This window comes from Motacilla alba, chromosome 18 (assembly GCF_015832195.1).
Source record: "Motacilla alba alba isolate MOTALB_02 chromosome 18, Motacilla_alba_V1.0_pri, whole genome shotgun sequence".
NCBI lineage: Eukaryota > Metazoa > Chordata > Aves > Passeriformes > Motacillidae > Motacilla > Motacilla alba.
In genome coordinates, this window is record NC_052033.1 from 24,411 (window position 1) to 45,077 (window position 20,667).

The 20,667-nt window shown below is 41.5% G+C and overlaps 2 protein-coding genes across 12 annotated transcripts in view; one reads left to right on the forward strand and one right to left on the reverse strand.

Annotated features, from left to right (window-relative positions):
- Window positions 1–375: 375 nt before the first annotated feature.
- Window positions 376–14,058, reverse strand: UTP18 (UTP18 small subunit processome component). 2 transcript variants are annotated; one of them, XR_005259373.1, is made up of 16 exons: window positions 13,713–14,058; window positions 13,482–13,609; window positions 13,282–13,377; window positions 12,450–12,529; window positions 12,133–12,218; window positions 11,434–11,559; window positions 10,387–10,561; window positions 9,962–10,062; window positions 9,110–9,200; window positions 8,668–8,791; window positions 7,533–7,707; window positions 6,651–6,793; window positions 5,990–6,049; window positions 5,330–5,372; window positions 4,883–5,034; window positions 376–3,122 (listed from the first exon to the last, which is right to left on the reverse strand). XR_005259373.1 is itself a non-coding variant. In XM_038157401.1 (13 exons), the coding sequence occupies exons 1-13, from the start codon at window positions 14,025–14,027 to the stop codon at window positions 6,025–6,027; spliced, it is 1,665 nt and encodes a 554-aa protein (XP_038013329.1). In that variant the 5' UTR covers window positions 14,028–14,058; the 3' UTR covers window positions 5,058–6,024. The 2 variants fall into 2 exon arrangements, 1 of the variants encoding a protein (XP_038013329.1); XM_038157401.1 differs by lacking the exons at window positions 376–3,122; window positions 4,883–5,034 and having other exon boundaries at window positions 5,058–6,049.
- Window positions 14,059–14,198: 140 nt separating this feature from the next.
- Window positions 14,199–20,667, forward strand: part of MBTD1 (mbt domain containing 1) — a 35,788-nt gene continuing 29,319 nt past the window's right edge. For 3 of the 10 annotated variants that reach the window (XM_038157021.1, XM_038157023.1, XM_038157027.1), the window contains exon 1: window positions 14,199–14,739. In XM_038157021.1, coding sequence (XP_038012949.1) covers window positions 14,719–14,739 — 21 coding nt within the window. In that variant the 5' untranslated portion in view covers window positions 14,199–14,718. Of the gene's footprint in view, window positions 14,740–16,449; window positions 16,639–20,667 lie in introns of all 10 variants that reach the window. The other 7 variants (XM_038157022.1, XM_038157026.1, XM_038157029.1 and 4 more) reach the window with 4 other exon arrangements.

Below are 20,667 nucleotides of genomic sequence, written 5' to 3' on the forward strand. Positions count from 1 at the left end.
CAGCAGAGAGGAATGCTGAATTAGCAAGCCAAAGGGTGTAGCTCCTACGGAAATGGGCTCGTTCTCGAGAGCAGTTCAGGAAACACTCAAGCAATGAATACTCGATAACTGTCTACAATCCAGATAGCCGAAGTCACAGGAACATGCATCCCAATGCTGAGTTCCCTAACTCAACATCAGAATTCATTGCTTCCCAGAAACGGCTTTGTCCAGCACAGGACGGAGAAAAAAACTGTATGAATATGTGAAGCAAAGAAAAGAACAGGAGGAATAAAGGGAAAAATAAGGGAGAGGGGGTGAAGGGGAGAGAGAGAGAGGAAGAGAGGAGCCCCAGAGTCAGAGATCAATCTTCATGGAAGTAATGATCAATGCTCATTTATTGCAAATCTGAGGGTACATTTATGTGGTAATGCAGGGTTCAGCGATGTGGGAATATATTTGATTGGTTACAAAGCAAAGAGCTAACATATCTCTGGTCATGTAGCATGTTGTGGATAAGATTGCCAATTTGATTTTATCAATAATTTGCCAGAGCCAAATTATGATATAAAAACAAAGTACAAAATTTATTTCGCGCAAATTGACAAAATTTCGGTAAGCCACGGATCGGACAGAGTCTAGCCCGGGAATAGACCCTGGGTGTCGCGCTGAACAGCTCCAAGCACTGGCAGCTTCGGAGTGTAGCAAGCACACCGAGCTTTCTCCATGTAGGTCTTTTTATCCCATTTTTCTTGCCGCGGGCTAGGAAGTCCATTGTCCTTTTCATAACCAAACAAGTTTCAAAGGTTTCTCCGGTCCAGTAGAATGGTATCTGATGGGAGGTGGTCTTGTCCTCGATGTCTTCGGGAATAATTCATCGACTTCTGGTCTTGTGCTAGACAGGATTAATCTTAACAATACACAGTCACATCCCGAGAGAGATATCCTTATCATCACTCTGAATTCCGATACTCAGTTCTTACTGGAAATCTCTTTTGCAAACCAAGAGGTTTCCCAGAACTGTTTTAAAATTCTAAGCAGTGTGTTCCCTCCCTTCAGTCGGGGGATCCAGGTGTGCTGCTGATGGCGTAATTCCCTGTGTGGCTGCAATCGTGAAACCAACTGTCCCTGTTGTGTTTTACATGTAAATAGAGTCTATTGGTATGGTATGTGTTGGTGTTTTGCTGCAGACTGACTTTTCTTGGGTATTTCCCTGAGAACATGTCCAGACGTTACTCTCCTTCTATCCCTTTTTACTTTAATATCTATCTACCTTATTTTATACTATTCTGAATCTATTCCTCTACTCTAATAAATATGAATTTTGACACTCATTCATAACATAGCATATCTTGACAAAAGTGTTAGTAGAACATCTTGCCCCATCTCTTCTTTTTACATCCCTAGAACATCCTGCTTCACATCCCTTTTTCTTGGGCACATCTTGGCAAGTGTCTTTATATTGTCTGTCCAAGGGCAGCACATCTCTGCTAGCACATCTCTGCTAGCAGGCACGCATGCAGGGTTGTGCAAGCAGGTCTCTCAGACCAGTGTCTGCTTAAAATGTTCTCTACAGAGGAATTCTGCCTCGGGCAAGAAAAACTGTATATAAGCTAACCCGACGAAATGGAATTCGTGAAGAGGGGAGATCCAATGTGATAGAGGTTGTATCAGAGTTCACCCAGCACCGAACCCAGGCTCAACGATGTCCCTTTTCATTGTGGCTATTGGAGACTGTATCTCGGTCACGAAATAAAATCTATTTTTATTAATTAATAATTTGGCTTTATAATTTATTACCTATAACACTTTTACCAAATCAGACAAGATCACAGCCTGAAAGGGAAAGGGTACCATGATAAATATTTCATGGGCTACATCAATACAATTTATTTTACCAAGGAAAATGGAAGGAGAGGAAAAGCAGAGAAATAATTCATTAAAAGAACTGGAGCTTAGCAGTGCTGGGGAACAAAAAGCCATGCAGGGTGAAAAAAAGCCATGGTAGGATCAAAAAGAATTAAACACAGAAATTTTAAATAGGTCAGAAGCTTAAGTACTTTTAACTCTTGGCAAACCGATAAACAGCTGACCTTTTCAGAGCAAGTGTACTTTACAGTAATTCACCTTTCCAAATAAGTATCTCCAGACACACAAGTAGTGGTTTCAGCTTCTTGTCTATCATCCAACTTTCACGACCTGCTAAGTACAGGAAAGTGTCATTGCTCAAAACCCACTACAGAATGCAACTGGTACCTTGAGGTTTCCTTTATTTCTCAGAGCAAGTCTTCCCTATTTTACATTTGATGGGGCAATAAACTGTGTCTTCCAGAATATAAATATGCAGCAGCAAGAATTAATTTATTTAGTACAAAGCTTAAACTTTCCTGCAGGGCAGTTACTCAGCAAAGCTTAAAATTTGCAACTTGCATCACACATCTTGCAAGAAATAAATGTTTACCCTTTTCTTTCTTTCTGCCACTATTTGAAGCCATTTCCAGTGATACAAGAGCTAATAGAACCTCGGTTTTATGACACCTTTTCCATTTACTCCCCTGCTCCATCCAATTTTGACCTCTTACAACCAGAGGTCAGCAAGATGAGCTGGAAAAAACAGCAGGAATTCCTTGTGTTCAGCTAAACTAAACAAGTCCAGGACCCAGTAATTCCCAAATTCTAACCCCAGACCTGTCAATGACTTGCTGTATGGCTTTGAATTGCTGAATTTGGGCATTTTGCTTTCAAATGGGTACATTGGAGAAGCGCATATGGTGCAAAAAGTAATCTAATGCTCAGTAGAGCATTAGATTAAACAGCATTAAAATCCTTCACAGCACCTTCGGTGAAATTTGGTAACAGGCAAAATGTACCTTTTTAAAAATCTTTCATTTGAAATTATTTAATAATTTTATGGATGAAGTCACACTACTTAAACTTTACTTAATGATAAAATACAGAGATGATAAGAAAAGAGAATTACTTGCTAACCACAACCAAACCCTCTCCCATCAGCAGAGCTGTCTCAGGACAAACTGGTCAGTATCATCCAACAGCAGAGTGTTCCATAAGTGATGCTGAGCTGCCCTCTAGTGAAGTCAGAAACCACTTCCAGCACCTGGATTTCTGAAATTCAGGTCTCAGTCCTGAAAGGGTTAAAAGCATTGTGTCTAGGCATACTTGGGCAAGAGTAAAATACATTTTAACCAATATAGAAGCTTGCAAAAATTAGCGACAAGAGATACAGGATGAAACTTGGTGAGAAGTAGGGAACAGAACTTGCAAAAATGAAGGACAGAGTTTGCTAGAACCAACAAGAAAATCCCTGAACCAGCTAATAGGAGATTGGTCATGCCTAGAGGAGAAAGGTGAAAAGGGCATGGGGATGAAGAGGTCCAGCCTGCATCAGGGGACCACTGAGGAAGACGCAGAGCCTTCCTCAGTGACCACCAGGGTGCACTGTGCCTGCACTTCATGTGCGCTAATGATAATAATGAGTTCTAAGAAATAGCTTGCATAACCACACCTTTTCTAAGGAAAACTATGAATATGCATAAAGTATGACCATATATTGAAACCTGCTATGTAACTGTGTGTGTGCTGTTAGGAGGAGATACCCCTGTGCACCCAGCACAATGAATAAAGAAACTACCTGCTTCTCAGACTTTGTCTGAGAAATGTCTCTTGGCCCAGTTTGAGGCGATTCAGTCCCAGACAGATTTCAGCCAGATTTGTTTATAACAGAAGAATCCTACAGCAAGCATCTTAATCACTGCATCTTAAAAGTGTGCTTGTGTTTTAATTTTACTCTTCCATTGTAGGGTCTTCAGTTTAGGTTAAGATTAAACACTGTACTCAATTTAACACCTCCAGAGCATACTCTGCTTTTTCCAAGACTTATGAATTCAAGTTCTCATCTTACAATGAATCACTGGCAAAAACACTTCAAAAACCTAATATGGGGTATTTTATTTTTCAAAATAGCATGACAAGAATTCACCAATAGGCCCTATAGTCAAAATCTTTTGACGTGGCTATACAATTAATTTTTCTCATGCCCAGAGTACAGTACATCCATCTTCTGGGATGCCACTTTCACTGAAGTCTTAATGACTTCAGTGCTGGTTACTGGAACACCTTGACTGGTGCTATTACCTCCCAAAAACTTCCATTGTGAGAAGAGGTCAGACATGAGACACAATTTATTCTTAAATCAGGGTTTTACTGTAGCAGGTCCCTAATCAACCTTTTTTTCATTAATTTAAGCAGAACAAGGTAGCCACCTCAGGAAGAGAGAAGTGTCACTGTCATATTTTCTGAAAAATCCCTTTCCCAGGATTTTTCTCCTGAGAAGCTGAGAAGCCTCAGAAAAGAAATGTCAACAATAATTATCTGCTGCTGTGAAATGTGGCAGGTGCATCTTTGATTGGTTCCATGTGAATTGTTTTTACTTAATGACCAATCCCAGTCCAGCTGTGTCAGACTCTGGTCACAGGTTTTTATTATGCATTCTTCTCTAGCCTACTGTCTCTATCCTTTCTCTATTTCTTTTAGTATATATTTTTAATACAATATAATACCATAAAATAACAAATCAGCCTTCTGAAACATGGAGTCAAATTCCTCATCTCTTCCCTTGTCCTGGGGACCTGCAAACACCACCACGGAGCAGGATTTGGCAGCAGATGAAGAAGTAGCGGCAGACCCTCTACCCCAGTCCCAGCTTGGGGATCCTGATGGTATTACAATTTCACCACTGATTTAAAAATCATGTGATACTCAGGATTCTTTGCTTTCACAGAAAGACAAGACTGGGGTTTTCCTTAAGAATTAAACCCATGTTAGATGCAGTTGTTTCTGTGACACAGGAGGCTGGAAAGCATAAACAGGGTGGGTTTTTTTTCACCTCTTGGTTTAGGGCACCTTGAAGCTAAAGCTGGGAAGTTGGGCTGAGCTGCAACACCAACATCAACAAGGTCCCAGGGGACTGGGCTTCTCCAGACAGCAAAATGCTTTTTCCAGCCCAGCCTCAAGTGAACCAGGCTGACGGAAAAGCTCCTGTTAAATGCATGGAGCAGAGGTCAGTTTGCACAAAATTTCTATTTCAGCACTGGAATATTTCACGTAATTATAATAATTAAGACACTCAAGCACTTCTGGAAGACACAAGCTTGAGTGCCAAGCAATAAAATCTCACTTGTGAGCTTAAATGAAGTATTGGAATAAGTTGAAACAAGTTGCCTGGAAACTTACTAGGTACATTTATTTAGAACAAACAAATTTGAAAATACATATATTCTATTAGTATTTTGTAGCTTCCATATAAAATAAAAAAATAATAACTGAAAAAAACCTTTGATTTTGTCAGCATCGTTTTATCTTGAAGGTTACAAAACCTGGGGAAAGACCAGGAGAGATAATTTCGTTAGTATTTTCCAAACACTGAGCCATCACAAAATTCTATGCAAGCTTAATATGCAGCAGTCAGAGCTGCTTCCAGTCTAAACAAGTTCAGCCTCCCCTCATTAACACAGTTTTTGTCAATCTAGTGTATTTTTGTCAAGGCTACAAGATTTCCCAGTTTCCCAAGAAGACATTCAAGTGCACAATAAAATCGTATCTGCACACAAACTATACTTCAAACTTCAGTAATTCCTGTAGTGGGAATTTGAAATGATGCAGACTGCTGTGGGCTAACAATACTCCAGAACAGAATCAAACCAAGTCCCTGCCAGCCTGCAGCTGTTTATCAACATTGCTGAGTTTGACTTAAATATAATCAGCTCAGTCCAGCTGACAGCGATTTTTAGTTGAACTATCAAGTTGCTGCGTTATCAGAAAAGCTGAGAGTGACAAGGCCAGTCCTACTCCAGCCCATTGAGTGTCCCAGGCAGGACAGATCACACAGGGCTAAGAAATTCTTCCTGCCATCTATAAAGAAGTGGAGGCAGCAAAATGAAAATTTTGAGGCTCCTCAAGCCAACACTTTAAACAGTTCTAGTGCTGTTTTCACCTCAGTTACTGGTTCATTTTCTCCTGTATCTTCTTTCAGAAAAATGAATAATGTTTCAGCCTAAAGAAAAAAAAATTGAGAGATTTAAAACTTCTCAGTAATCTGTTGAGGGGACAACACAAAGAAACTATAGCTCTTCAGCAGTGTCACTGAGTATCCTCAGCTAATCTGAAACATAGATATAGTAACAGATAGCAATCATCCACCTGCTAGAATAACTTAAGTGCCATTATAATATGCAGTTCAATTTCAAATAGAGGACAAATCAGAAGATTTATTCATATTTAGGAATATTTTTATAAATTTTCCCTGTCTTGATGAATCATTAAAATCTCAACTTAATTTTAAGCAGTTTTTCAAGCACCATGAAGTTGTGAGTTGCAAAAAACAAAAAAAAAAATTCCTGCTTAAAGTTAGCCCTGCTCCTCACCCCTGACCACACCAGCAAGGGAGCAAAATCAGTAAGTATGGAAATAGGGTATATTGCATAATCAGACATAGAACATGGGTTGTTCTCCAGCAGGGAAAGCCAACTCCACACTCCAGCAATTCATCAGGTGTAATTCAGATCAGGAATCACTTTATCACTTACAGTCATCTGCCCCATCTTACAGAACATAAACATATTATCTGGGATTAATGGACCTAACTTAATACCTACCTAAATAACAAAGCTTTGCCTTTGTTATTTGCTACAGAGAAATATCCACTTCTAGGAGAGAAGTCCATAGATTGAGTAAGATAAATCTGTTTTTTTCTGAAGACTGGGAAGTTTGAGAATACAGTATATGAAGGAAGGTGCACCTATTGAGAAATAGGTCAGAATTTAAAGTTGGGAAAAAAAACCCACAAAAAATAAAATTAAACTACAAATCTATAATTGAAGCCTAGTGTTAAATTCAAATGTTCAGTTATATTCCTACCCTATATGACTCTACATATAGAAGTCTATTGGAGAAAATGAGCAGGGAACACATCATGGAACCAATTATTGCAATTCTCAGGCCCACAAATCCTCAGATTAATTCAACAGTTCCACTTTGGCCAGAATTCTGATAAGGCTGGCAGAAAAAGAAACCTCCATAGTAAGATGGTTACAGTTACCAGCTGCTGAAAACTCACAATTGTTGCTGAGCTATATTTACAGCACTGAAATTGAATCACAGACTGATGAGGTTAGAAGGGACCTTAGAGTTTTCATCCAGTTCCAACACACTGCTGTGGGCTGGGACACCTTCCACTAGACCACGTTGCTCCAAGCCCTGTCCAACCTGGCCTCAAAAACTTCCAGGCATTTTAGAGGGCATTTTAAAAATGTAAAAAGGTAAACTAAACTACAAAAGATTATTTTCAGAACAACTTTACTAACGAAAATAAAATTATACTCTTGTAAATGCAGTGTGTCTTGGCCATGTCCTGATGTAGTTGGTCCAGCACCTTTTGCAGTATTTTATCTGCTTCGTATCAGTTTTATTATGTCACCCACCAGCAGTATTTTGAGCAAGATATAAAAGAAATATTGCAATAAAGAAGCTGAACATACCAATTTGACAGCCTCATCAGTGTCACGGGAAGCCACTGCCAAAATCTCTGTGGTGGGATTAAAGGTCACACAGGTGGCAGAAGTAACAAGGTTCATTATGGCCTTAACTGGCTTAGGACGGTTTTCTTTGAGGCAGGCATCAGTAGTGTATAAATTTACAACTCCAGAAGATGAACTAAAGAACAAAATGAACAAAGATTATACTGAAAAGTAACATTCCAGTATATACTGTCTTCTTATCTATAGCCACTACTCACCTGAAAAGGTAATTTCTAATTATTTACTGGAGTCTGCAATAATATTTTGTTTGGAGCTTGATTTTCCTTTGGAGTTTATAACAGTATCTAGTGGAGGAGTTCAGGTTTTTGCTGGATTAGATTTTCTTTTTTCTTACATAATAAGAGACTCAACTGTGGAGAGCCTTGATGAGTCCATCTCTTACCAGGATGAATTCAAAGCAAGGAGAGCTTAGTATAAAAAAATTCTGAAAGAACTTCAAGTTTGGGGTTTTTTTTGGGGGGGCGGAGAAGTTGGTGGTTTTTTTGTTGTTCTTGTTTTGTTTTTTTTTTTTTTTTAATAACTGTAGCATAAGCTCCCTTTAAAATCCTCTTCTACAGTGAGCTAGGAAAACATATATTGTACTCCTCTATTTATTTGCTATTCTCATTTAAAAGAATCCATACACTAGCTGAAACTGCATCTCAGTAAATTTGGAGAAACAGTTTCAGCTTGTGGCTTTGAGCTGAAGCCCCTTTTGAAAGGCTAACATACTGTCTTGCAGAAGCCAAATTTAGAGTACAGGGAAGAGAACTAGAAAAGGGAGAAGACCCTGAATCAACATTGCTGTTACAGAATTTGTGATTTTAGTCAGTGTGATTTCAAAATTAACTGCTGAACCCATACATGGCAATAGTAATACCAGTATTACTACTATTGTTTCAGGTGTACTACGGTATTTTATATTTACAAAGAGAAAAGTAATTATTACCATAAAATAGGGAATATTAATCTATTCATGCCTACTCTTCACTTATTAGAACCAAACTATGTGCCTACACTCTCACCAGCCACCCATAGGTCCACTGAAGAACTTCAAAATGATAGCAGAAGAAGCTGTCAAAGTTCAGTCACTTACCCACATGCCACATACTGGTTATTTTTTGAAACAGCAATGCACTTTCCTTCCAAAGAACCTTCATCTTCAAATTTGTGTAGACTCTTTCTGCTTCTCACATCCCAAATGAAAACTTCGCCTTCCTCTGGTCGCAGAATGAAAGACATTAGAGAAAACACACATACACATCACTTTGTTAGTCCATTTTGCTAAAAACAAAATTAATTAGACGACAACTAGAAGCTCATTTACAACTATCAAATATAGGCTATTTAAAAAAAACCCAACAAGTAAAGGCATACTAAAATAGTTAATTCCATTCTTTAATGGTTGATCACTTGGTTGTATTTTTAGGAGAGATACTAGCATAAATTTTTTAAACTATTTTTCTAAAACTATAAGTGACTTCTAAGAACTCATGCAATTTAAATGGAATTATTATTAGAGCTGCTGCAATACTCACTTGAATAGCTGTATATTTTACTGCTGTCTGGGGTGAAAGCAGAGGCTGTGCACCTTCCATTCACCTTCATAGTACTGATCAGTTCTTTTGTCTGCAGGATGAAGAACAATGCTGACAGAGATTCTACCAAAAATCTACAGAAAAGTTGTTTCCTGTCCCACAAAAATCTTAAGTTATCTACCCCAACATTCAGAGAACAGCACCAACATTGTCAGTGCCTGCAGAACAGAGCACAAGTTCCTGAGTCTAACTGCAGCTGGATCAACAAACACTTGTTTGCTCCCTCACTGAAGGGCCCGAGTTATACAAAACTGAACTTTCTCCGTTAAAAGTATTTCTCCCTGTGAAAGTTTAAAACAAATCCACCTGTCATCATAAGGCATTTTAAAATTCAGCTGAAAGATTGCTCTATGCATTATGAAGCAGTGTTTGGTATGATTAATGAACAGAGTACAGCTGCAGGCACTAGAATGACTCCCAAAAAAGCAATCCTATATTTCTTCCACCCCCAGGTGCCTGTTCCCATGCTGTTTCCATTCCTCTTGCCAGCACAGTATCGTGCAAGCAGCTGAAATACAGCAATGACACATGACTTCTTTAAGTTGAAAACCCCATGGAATTGCTCTGAGCTCCACCAGCCCCATGGAGCTGGGGAATGAAGTCTCAGAGTGTCCAAAATAATTCCCTAAAGCTGCAGTGGGTTGATTCCACAGCACATTTTTGAGGGCTGTCACAGTATGTGTCATACCTTGGCTTCAGCTGAAAGTTAGATTGCCTTGCAGATGAGATAAAAGCAGATTCAAAAGGGAAAAGGCACCAAGGAAGCAAAGCTAGACCATGAAGAGAAAGTACCTTCATGGACAGCAAGTGAAGGTAACCTGAAGTTCCAATTAGCAGCATAAATGATCCATCTGGAGAGAGTTCGAAGTTTCTGAGGAATTTTTCCTCCACACCTTTAAAAAGAGATTTGAAACTTGAAATTGGTGCAATTTATTCTCTGGCCTCAATATTTAGAGGTAGGATGAATATGACTAAAACCTGACTCCGGCTCTCCATTTCTGCAATATGCTGTCACAGAGAAGCTGAATTCATCCTTGCTCATGTGTGAAAATTAATATGCCAAACAATTAACACTAAAGGTACTTTATTTTCTTGAAGACAAGTTAAAAATACAACCTCCAACAACCCACTGCACTTTGTTTTAAAGGAAATTCATGTGCCATCGCTATCTGGGACAGCTTCAACTGTGCCCAGAGACTCAGAGCTGGAAAACATACCTCGTACTTTTGGGATAGGGGTAATACTCCCAGCCATCATGTCATACACAAAGAACATGCTGTGGTGAGTACCAGTGGCTATAACTTGTTCTCCATCCACACTGAAATGAGCCTTATAAATTGGAAAACTCTCTAAATAGATGCTCTGTATTTTTGGGTTCCTTATACCATCCACCTTCAAAAAAGAAAGTAACAAACCAGGCTGTCATATTGAGTAATATATCAAATACTTTTACAGAGAAAAATCATACCAAGTTTTCAGCAGAGACTTAAGTAGTAAGAGGTACACCACTGTGAAGCCTTAAATTCTTCCTCTCTCTACAAATGATCTGGTTTTTAGTTCCTCATCTCATGTAATAGGCACTCCCTGCCTTTCTGATAGACCTCACACCTCTTGCCCTTCCTCATCTTGCCTGTGCTTTGTTCAAATAATCACTTCTACTGTGCTTTTTCTAAATGGAAACATCTGCTTTGATTTGGGTTGTCCTGCAGCTCTGTGAAAGTACCACATTCCACTTGTCTGACCATTACAGTGACACTAGGCCATGCTAAGAATTCCTAAATAAAATTAGGATCTTTCATTTTCAGATGAGCCCAGCAGTGTCTCAGGATGAACACCTTCTTCCTGCAGCATAGCCCCTCCATTCCCAACAGGGCTTCACAGCAATTTTGTAATCTCAAAGCAAAGTGGGCTGCTCCCCCCATTACAGGCTCTCCAAACAACTTAGGAACAAAGAATCTCCTTAGTACTTGTCACTTCAAACCAAACATTTTCAAACACAACTCTTCAAACACAACAAAAAAAACTCTGAGACACAGAGTTTGCCAGTACTCTGCATGTGCTTGGTATGAAGTCACAGGTGGAAATTCCTTCCAAGATGCCTTTAACTAAGGAATTTCTGTTGTAACCACAAACGTTGCATAACCACTGACTGTGTGCAGAGAAGAGAGAAAACAAAGTCTACCATTCCAGGCTATTTCATGTACACTCAAAAAAAAGGTTCTATGTTAGTGACCATCAGCAGAGTACAAACTGAAGTTCTTCACCTGGAAGAGGGACACAGAGCGATCATGCCCAGCTGTCATCACCACTTGAGCTGAAGGATGAAACTGCACTGTCACCAGTTTTCCGTTGGCAAAACGTTCCTGGTTTGCAGGAAGGCAGGTCCTCATCTACAACAGAGATCAGACAGTTAAAAAAAAAACCCAACAATCATTTATGTGGAATGAAAAGCCATTTACTCTTTATGCTACAAGACCTCAAGCCTATGATGAAGTTCTGGGCAGCGTGACGTGAGCAGAGCACACACAGCCTGTTCAGGGAGCTGCTCCAGTATAAACACAGGCTGAATTCACCAGCCTTTCTATCTGCATTAAAACTGAGTGTAAAACCAGCTGCATTCTGACTCATCTGAGATAGCTGTAGGAGACTGTGTGAGAAACACTCATTTAAGGCTGTCTTCTTAAAGATCATTTCAGTCACTTCAAAGTTGTGGGAGAATTCCATCCTCCCTCTGCAGAAATTAGAATCCTACTACAAGATGCTATCTAGAGTGCAGAAAATTCTTATGTCAAACAATACACCTCAGTTTATTGTTTCATGCTTTCATGTGAACTGTTCAATTTGCTTATCCTCTAAAGCTTCTAGTTGCAGAAACAAATACAGAATCACTAATTTTACACATAACAAGAGTCAAAGTGTGCATGGAAGTCCAACTGAAGTGGAAAGATAAGGTTTGTCTTTACCTTCAAAATCCCTCTTGGCAGAGACTCTGAGCTCGTTATGAAATTGCCAGTGCTGCGTAGCAGATCATCATCTTCATCACTGTCACCTCATTAAACCAAAGCATGTGGAATCAGCTAATTGCACAAGTACCCACAGCAAAATCAACACATTCCTCACGGAAATGAATTAAATTAAAGCACAGTGAAGGAACAAAGCTGACATAGCCAGCATATTATCATATTACTGAAACTAAGAAGACGTCAAAACTAATTATCTTCTAGCAAGCTGAATAGGGAATAACAGAAACACTTAACAGAACAGCACTGGGCATATTTACTATCACTCAAAGTCCTTCTGGATTTCTTCCTCTTTTCTAGATCAGCCCAGGCAGGAACTCCTCCCATGGCTTGCTGAAACCTTATGAAAAAGAGGAAAAGAAAAAAAACCATAACTTTTGTGAAAAAGTAATTTCCTTCTATGAGTTAAGTACTTAGAAGAAGCACAGTCAGAATTACTGTGCAGGATTACTTGTACTTAGAACAGAATGCAAGCTTTTTAATTAAAAAAAATTAAGATTTCACTGTTTCTTGTATAATTCCCTAAAAGACAAATTAGTTTGGGCACTTTGATACAAGTAATAAACAAGTTAGTCCAGACAATGCTAATGCACATTTTATTTACTATTCTTAGTATCATTTGTTATTTTAAAACAGTGCAAATACTGCAGGAAGCCCTAACTTTAAAGAGAACATATGAGAATAGTGGATACAGAGCAAAGTGACTTTGAACGTCACAGAAATATATTTTAGCTTACAAAACTGTTGGCTTGGAAGGGAGATAATCCAGTCCAACTCCCTGCTACAGCAGGTGACATGCAAACATGTCCAGGTGTATTTGGAATGTCTCCAGAGGGAGACTCCACAGCCTCCCTGGGCAGCTGTTCCAGTGCTCTGTTAACCTCCATGGAAAGAAATTCTTCTTCATGTTGAGATGGAACTTTTTGTGTTTTACTTTAGGGTCACGGTGCCTTGTCCTGTTCTAGGTGCCACTGAAACGAGTCTAGCAACATCGTCCTGGCACCCACTTTGAAAAGCAACGATCACAAGATCAATACAGTCAGCCACAAAAAGATCAATATAGTCAGCCACAAAAACATTAGTGAAACTCACTGTTCCTCAAGTCTTTTCTTTAGTTTTTTCTTAGTAAGCGTTGTCTCGGCACCACTTTTCATTAAATCTTTCCTGTACTTATGGGTCATATCAACACTAGAGGGTAAAAACAAACAGAACACAGACATCATTCAAACCAGGGCCACTTACAAGCACTCTCAAGTGTGATACATAATTCCCATCACCTAACCTGAACTTACTTTTCCTCAGCTTCATCATCCTCATCTATCCAGGCCGGATTTTTGAGCAGTAAGTCAAGTTTCGCTTCATTTTCCACCCCCGCATTGCTGGACTCTTCCTGGAGGCCTTTCCCTTCTGCAGCAGTAACCTGAAAACAACCAAACGGACCGTGTGACCGGGGACACGGCTGGGAGCCCGGGGAGCGAGAGGGCGGGGCTGCCACTGGCGGGTCAGGCTTGGATGTGCCGTACCCGTCGAGGGCCGGCCAGGCGCCGCAGCAGCTCGTCCTCCTCCCCATTGAGGCTGTCGCCGAATACCAGCTCCTCCAGCTCCCGCTCGGCGCCCGACATGCAGCTCAGCGCCTTCAGGTGGCGGGCGCGTCGCGCTGCCTCGGCAGCCGCCGCCTGATTCGCCACTGCCAGGAGCCGCCTCGCCGTCCGCTTGGGTTTTGTCATTTTACCCGCTTTGGTCACTTTAGACACTTTCTCCGTCGCCTTCATTCTGGGTGCTTTCCCCGCTTTTGCCGCTCCCCGCTCCCGCCCCGCGACTGCCGCCAGACCACGCATCGCGCAACAGACCCGGAACCGGAACACGTGTACCCGGTCACGTGCCCCCCGTTTGGCCCCCGCCGCCGCCCGCGATAGGCTTATGACACCGCCCCACCCCCGCCCCACGTGATTAAGCCCTCGCCCCCGGCGGCGACCCGTGATCACGTGACTCCTCTCTTCGCCTCCCTTTGCCCCTAGCTCTCCGCCCATCCCGAGTTCCACGTGACGCGGCCCAGCTGGGCCGCTCCATTGCGAGACAGCGGGGGGGGGGATCCCCGACCCGAGAGGCAACACTCGTCCCTCACCGGCCGCTCATCGGCCCTTCACCAGGACATTCCCTGCGCATCTCCACTCGCTGGCGGGCACGGCTGCTCTTACGCCCCGCGGTCTCTGCCTTGGCGCGGAGTGCCCACCCCCGGTAACAAATGATTTCGCCCGGAGGGGGGGGGGGGGGCGTGCGGCAGTGGGGCCGCTCCGCGCAGCCCGATCCCGGCGGGGGCGTGTCCGCGCCTGCGCAGCCGTGCGGTCGTGTTGTTGATGTCCCGGCGGCTGCAGTCGGTCTTGGTCGGTTCCCGGCTCTCGGAGCGGCTGAACTGCCTGGCCCATCCCCGCCCCGCCGGGCCCGGCCCCGACCGCGGGCACCTGCAGCGCCCGAGTCTTTGGGGCGAGCGCGCAGAGGCAGCAGGCGGCTCCTGCCCATGAGGGCCTGATGGAAAACACAAAGGAGCTGGTGAGTACCGGAGCCCGCGGGTGGTGCGACCGCCTCAGCCCCGCGGAAGCCCCAGCCCCTGGTGGGGGAGCGGGGCGGGCTGAGCCGGGGACGGGAGCTGAGCGATTCCCAGTGCCCGTGCGGGCGGGGGCGGCCTCGCAGTGTGTGGGAGAAAGTCGGGGACACCCCCGGCTGTTGCGGGGGCGGCCCCGCGGGGTGCGGGGGGTTGTGCCTGCATAGGGCGGGGGCTCCAGTGGCCGGGCCGGAGCTGCTGCTCGAGGAGGGGGGGTCTGGCCAGGGCATGCGGGGGTGGCATGGCTGTACTCCTTTGTTGAGGCCCGGCTGTGCGGGGTCGAGTTTTGTCCTTCGCCCCTCTTTTCTCTTGTCTCGGATAAAAGTTTCAGCTTTTCGCGGGTGCGCTTGGATCCCCTTCTCCCCCTGTTCCGCTGTAGTGCCAGGTTTCAGCAACTTCCTCCTGTAGTTCAGCCTTTAAAGTTCAGTTTTCCAGCGTGGTCATGTTAAGTGCTGGAGAGTTTTCTGTATCATCAGTGCTTCAAAACTTTCCCCCCTCTCCGTGCAATTTTTATGACTTCTGATGTTGTGACTTTGTCCTTTTTCTGATTAGTAGTTAACTCATGAAACCAGTTTCACTTTCAGGTTGTTGCTGGAAATGTTTGAAAGTGTAGCAATTTCTGCCCGGCGTGGCTATGAAAATTACAGGTCCTACTACAAAGCATATGCTGATAATGGTAAAAGATTCTGTGTGTGAAAAAGCAATTTATTTTAAAATGTGGCTGGCAACTGTCACGATTTTTCAAATCTAAGCCTAGTCAAAAACTGAAAGCTGCAGGGCAATTTCTTGTATTTTAAATTAAAATTATTTTGAAGGTTTGAGGACCTAGATTTACCTATTTATTGTATTCAACAGTTTGGTTTTGACTAAAAAGGAATGGACTAAGGCTATGAGTCTAATCTGGAGCCTTCAATGAGAACTAAAATAATATATTCCCTTAAGAAGGCAATAAAACTTGTCAGGTTAATTGTCTTTGCTCATTTCATTGGCCTAGGGAACGTTTTTAGGAAGTGGATAATGAAGGCTGTAGGAAACTATGCAGCGGGATCTTGTTTCCCAGGAACAGTTTAGGTGTTGTTCTTGAGAAAATGTGGGTTTGTGCACATGCAGAAAAATTGCAAACTGGAAGTAAGAATTCTCTTCATTGTTCCCTAAAGAGCAAGGTGTCCCTGGCAGCAGTGGTAACATGCAGAGAAATTCCCTCTCATTGGCTTTCATTTCTATTACCTTCTAAAATTTGATTTAATTTTGCAAGGCTTTTCATATCTTCTGCAAACCACTACTGCATTCCTTCATTTCTCAGGTAAGTTGGTACACTCTGGGGATGTGGGATCCTTTGCTGAACCTGGCTCTGAGCATGTGGAATGAATTTAGGTGTTGAAGACTTTGGGTTTGGGTTGGTGGTGGTTTTGGGGTTCTTTATATTTAAATGTGTTATTTTATTTGGGGTTTTGTTTGTTTGTTAATTTCAATGGTGACACAGTGTTTAAAGTGAAATATTTGCCTCTTCCTTTGCCTTACTCCTGTAAGGACCTTATAGAAATGTAATAGAGTTTGTAACAGATTTTTAGTTTTATCAAAACTCAGATATTTCACAGATTAATCATCATACCTCCCTCCAAAATTTCCTGCTAATGTGATATATTTTTTTATGAAAGAGTCTCCCCTCTTGTGTGAAACCCCCTGGGGAAGAGGCTATGGACAAAACCATTGGCAAACAGCAGAAACTGACTTCAGACAAAATGCTGTCATACATAGCAAATGAAGAGACAGGAAAAAACATTTCTGTAATTTTCCAGCAGAGATTTTACTTATAATAAGAGTGGAAGGCACATTTCCAGATAGAGGTGAGTTGCTTATATAAAAAAAAGTAAGTTTGGTTGGTTCTGATTTCCAAGAATCCCAAGATGTTTAGTTTTGGGGGTCTTTGTTTGTTTGTTTTTAATGAAAGCTGAAAGTGTGTTTTCTTTAAATTGGTATCATGTTTGAATTTTCTTTTTTGGTCATGTTCTGAGGCACAATTAGGCTTCAGTTCCACAGGGACAAGCTACTATTCTACTGTAAATTATTTTGGCCAACTTGCATTCAAAAGAGTTGTAATAAATTAGTTCTATTGTAGTGTTTCCTTGACATCCAGAGCTGAAGCTAAGTTTGTAGCATAAAGCGTCAATGAACTATTGAAAACAAAACCTGTGCATCAAGTTTAATTTTAACTTGGAAATACCTTGGATCCATCCAGGATATGTGATTAAAGTAAATCTGTCTTATGACAGACCCTTGGCTTGAAGGTTATGGTGACCTCATTGTTGACCTTGGCCTCAGATCCCATCTGTCCATAGTTCTGTCCTGTTTGGGCGGGTTGGAGGTGAATATAGGAAGTGATGCCTCTGTTCAAGTGCTGGTGTACCTTTGCTGAGCTACAGCTCTTGTACTCCAAGCTCCAAATTGCTTCCATTCTGAGTTCAAGATCCAGACTGAATTCAAAAGTAACAACAACCATTTAGAGTGGTTTGAAACCTTTCTGTGTCTGTTTTGGATCTTCCTCTTGTGGTCAGCAGCACTTACCTGGGGGTAATAATTTTGGTTACATAATAATGGAGTGTTTTTCTTGCAAGTTCTTACCTTCAAAACTCTTTTGCATAAATTTTGCCAATGCTTGAGCATAGTCTTCATCAAGACACTAAAGCCATTTCCTAAGTAAGTGTTTGATGTCTAAATAACATGAAATGATATCTGGTTTTGCCATGGATTGCTCACCCTTTGTGCCCACTTTTTTGTGTTGTAAGAGTAGTTACTAAACTCAGAGAATGTATGCTATAATGTGTTGATCAAATTCAATGTGTGTGTATTTATATGTATATAAAAATGTATGTTTAGAGTGAGAAACTGGTTATTTTCTTATTTGTTTAGAGTTGCCTTCCTGCTCTCAGGAAAACCAGTTTCCGTAACTGTGTTCTTTTTCATACCATTTGCCTTATGTAATGCTTAATTAAGAGTATTTCTTAAAAATGCTCTGTTGTCAAGTATTCACTGGGAGGAGGGGAAGAACAGGAAAATGGGAAGTTGGGCAGGAAAAGAAAGCAGTTCTTAAGAGTTCCTTTCTCCACCCATCCCTTCAATAAAGAAAAGTATGCAAGAAACCCCCTGAGCAAATAGTACAGGGTGATTTGCTTGTGCTGCTCATGATACATTTCACAGTGCTCTGACTAAAAACCTCTGCTGAGGAACTAGTAATCTTATTAGGAAAATAAACCTTAGCCAGAATGCCTGGAAGTTTGTCTTGTTCTTTTGTTTGTGCATTGCTTCTGCTTAATGTACAGATAGACTCTATTAGCGGAGTAGTTACTCAAGCTGCTGCTCTTTTGGCATTAACCAGCTGCAAGGTTCTGTTTAATAGCAAGCCAGGCTCCTGCTCCAAGCAGTTTTTCTGGATAGACAGGAGGCTGGTCCCTGTTTTGTTAGAAGTTGAATACAGTTCAGGTTGTGTTTTGAGGAAAAGACAATCTCCTCAGCATGATTTTTAGTGCTAAGTCCAACTTTGAAGAGTAGGAAGCTGGTTTTATGTTGATTTAAGGGTTGGATTTTTGTTTGTTTTTGTGGGTTTTTTTTGCACACCTCTTTTTGAATCCTAGGACCTGCAGCTGCTGTGGGGAGATGCTGCTTCAGACACAAAAGGTGTTGCTGTTGTCTGTGAAGCCTAAAAGGACTTGTCAAGATTTGCTTGTCCTTCACATGCCTAGAAATGACTTCCAACATTGCTTGCTCTGTTACCTCATCAGGGATGAGATGAGGCTCTTTGATCTGTCATTTCCTGGGCTTTCCTTTTGCCTTTTTTGAAGATAGGAGGGATAACTACAAAGGGAGAGAGAATGTGTGCATAAGGTAGATGGTTCCAATTTCCTGGTATCTCTGATGAAGCTTGCCATAGTGTATTAGAGGCCACCAGCACTTCAGGAACTGTTGATGAGGTGGTTGAGAGCTTCTGGAAAAAGACTGAGGCCCTAGAAAATCAGAAAGGGGGAAATTTTGTACTTAATTTTCCAAAAAAAAAAAAAACAAGGGTGGAACCAATTAGCAAGGACTCAGCAGAAATTGCAAACTGCTGCTGTACTAAAGCTGCTGCTTTATCTTAGTTATAAATCTGTTTGAGGTATACGTTGTCCTTTTTGTAAGGATGTGTCTTTGACCTTTGAATTCAAGCAGTGCTCCTACTTTTTTCACTTCCAGATGATAGAGCTCCTTTTCTTCATATGAATTCTGCAGGAAGGGTTATCAAAACTTCCTCATGTTCACTTTGTTCCTACAAATGCTGTGTTTCAACATGGGTTAAAAAGAACCTCCATGGTGTTTATTATCAAAAGAGAAGTGTTTTGATCTGCTCTAACAAAATTCCAGCCATAGGTATTTGTATATCCTCTTCCTTAACTTCCACCTACTTTTGTGTATGAAGTATTTTGTTGTTTTTTTTCCCTGCAAACTCTGCCTTTTTGAAATCTCACAAAACATTTTGAGTAGTTTCCCCAATTGCAATTCAGGTAATAACTACAAATTAACATTAAGAATGTCCTGCATAAATTATCTGGCAAAAGCTGGGATACAAATGTTTTTTAAAAACTACAGTATTACTTTAAAATGATAAGCAAATCTGGCTGATCTTAATTGCAGATTTGATATTCAATATTTTGGAATTGGAGCAGTTTGGCTGAATATTTAGTAAATGGAAAGGTGATACATGGGGTTTGTTTTGACAGTGTAGTTAAACTGAAAAACTTGATGACTGCTACTTTTGAAGTTGTATAAAACTGGAGAATTATTTTTCCTAATTGAGCGCCCAACTTTCCATTTACAAAGAGAAGCTGTTTTCCTTCCCATCTGTGGATATTTTGGCAAAGAGAGCTTAGTGGTAATATTGTGGTTCTAAATGGAAGTGATGCAAAAGAACAACAAAAAGAGCACTGTTGTGGTAGTCACCTTGCCCTGTGCTTCGGCTTCTGGTCCTTCACCTTGCCCCCAGCTTCCCAGTTCTTCTTCCACCTTCCCTGGTAGTGGGAGCAGAGCTGGCGTGGGGAATTGGGAATAGGCTGCACTTCAATTACTTCTGACCGGCATCAGCATTTCAGACCACTGAGCAAAGTTACCTATAGGTCCAGGGTTCTCCAGTCTGGAGTAGGAAGGGAATATCCTAAGACAGGCTTATACTGCAGCCTCCATAAGAGGGCTGAAGCCATAGAATCACACTTTGGTATGGGATGAGGTCCTAATCTCTTAGTGAAATCAAACCAGCTGTCTTAAAGAGGATAAGGGCATGAAGAGGGAGAGCCTTCCCTGGGCTTTGAAACACCACAAGTATCTGTCCATAAAACCTAAGCATCATAGTGCTCTGGTAGTACTGTTGAGAATGGTTCATATGGAATCACAGTTTATATCTTAGCAGAGACTGTGGTCAAAAGAACTTAAATACTGTGAGATGTTAAAGGGTTCCTGAAATCTTCAGGAAGATGACTAGTTTTCATCATCTGCTCTGAAATTTCCTGGCAGTGTTGGCAGGACACTGTATCCATGGCAACGTTGTGCTCATCTTCTGCCTTAAGCTGCGCACATGTGCACATACAAACAAGTCACTGTCATGCATGTTGGTGGCATATGGGACAGGTGACACTGCTGCCAGCATGGGTCGGGGCTGGGCTTTGTCTGCCATGGCTCAGTGTTTCCTCTAACAATTCCGTGGGCTGGTTTCAGCCTTCCTTGAGGAAGTTGTCAGGTTATGCCCTATCCTAAATTTGATTTGACTTAATACAATTCTTTTTTTTTCCTGGGGTGTATATTCATAATTAATATTACACTGAATTGGTTGTTTTGTTTCAGAAGTGTTTAAA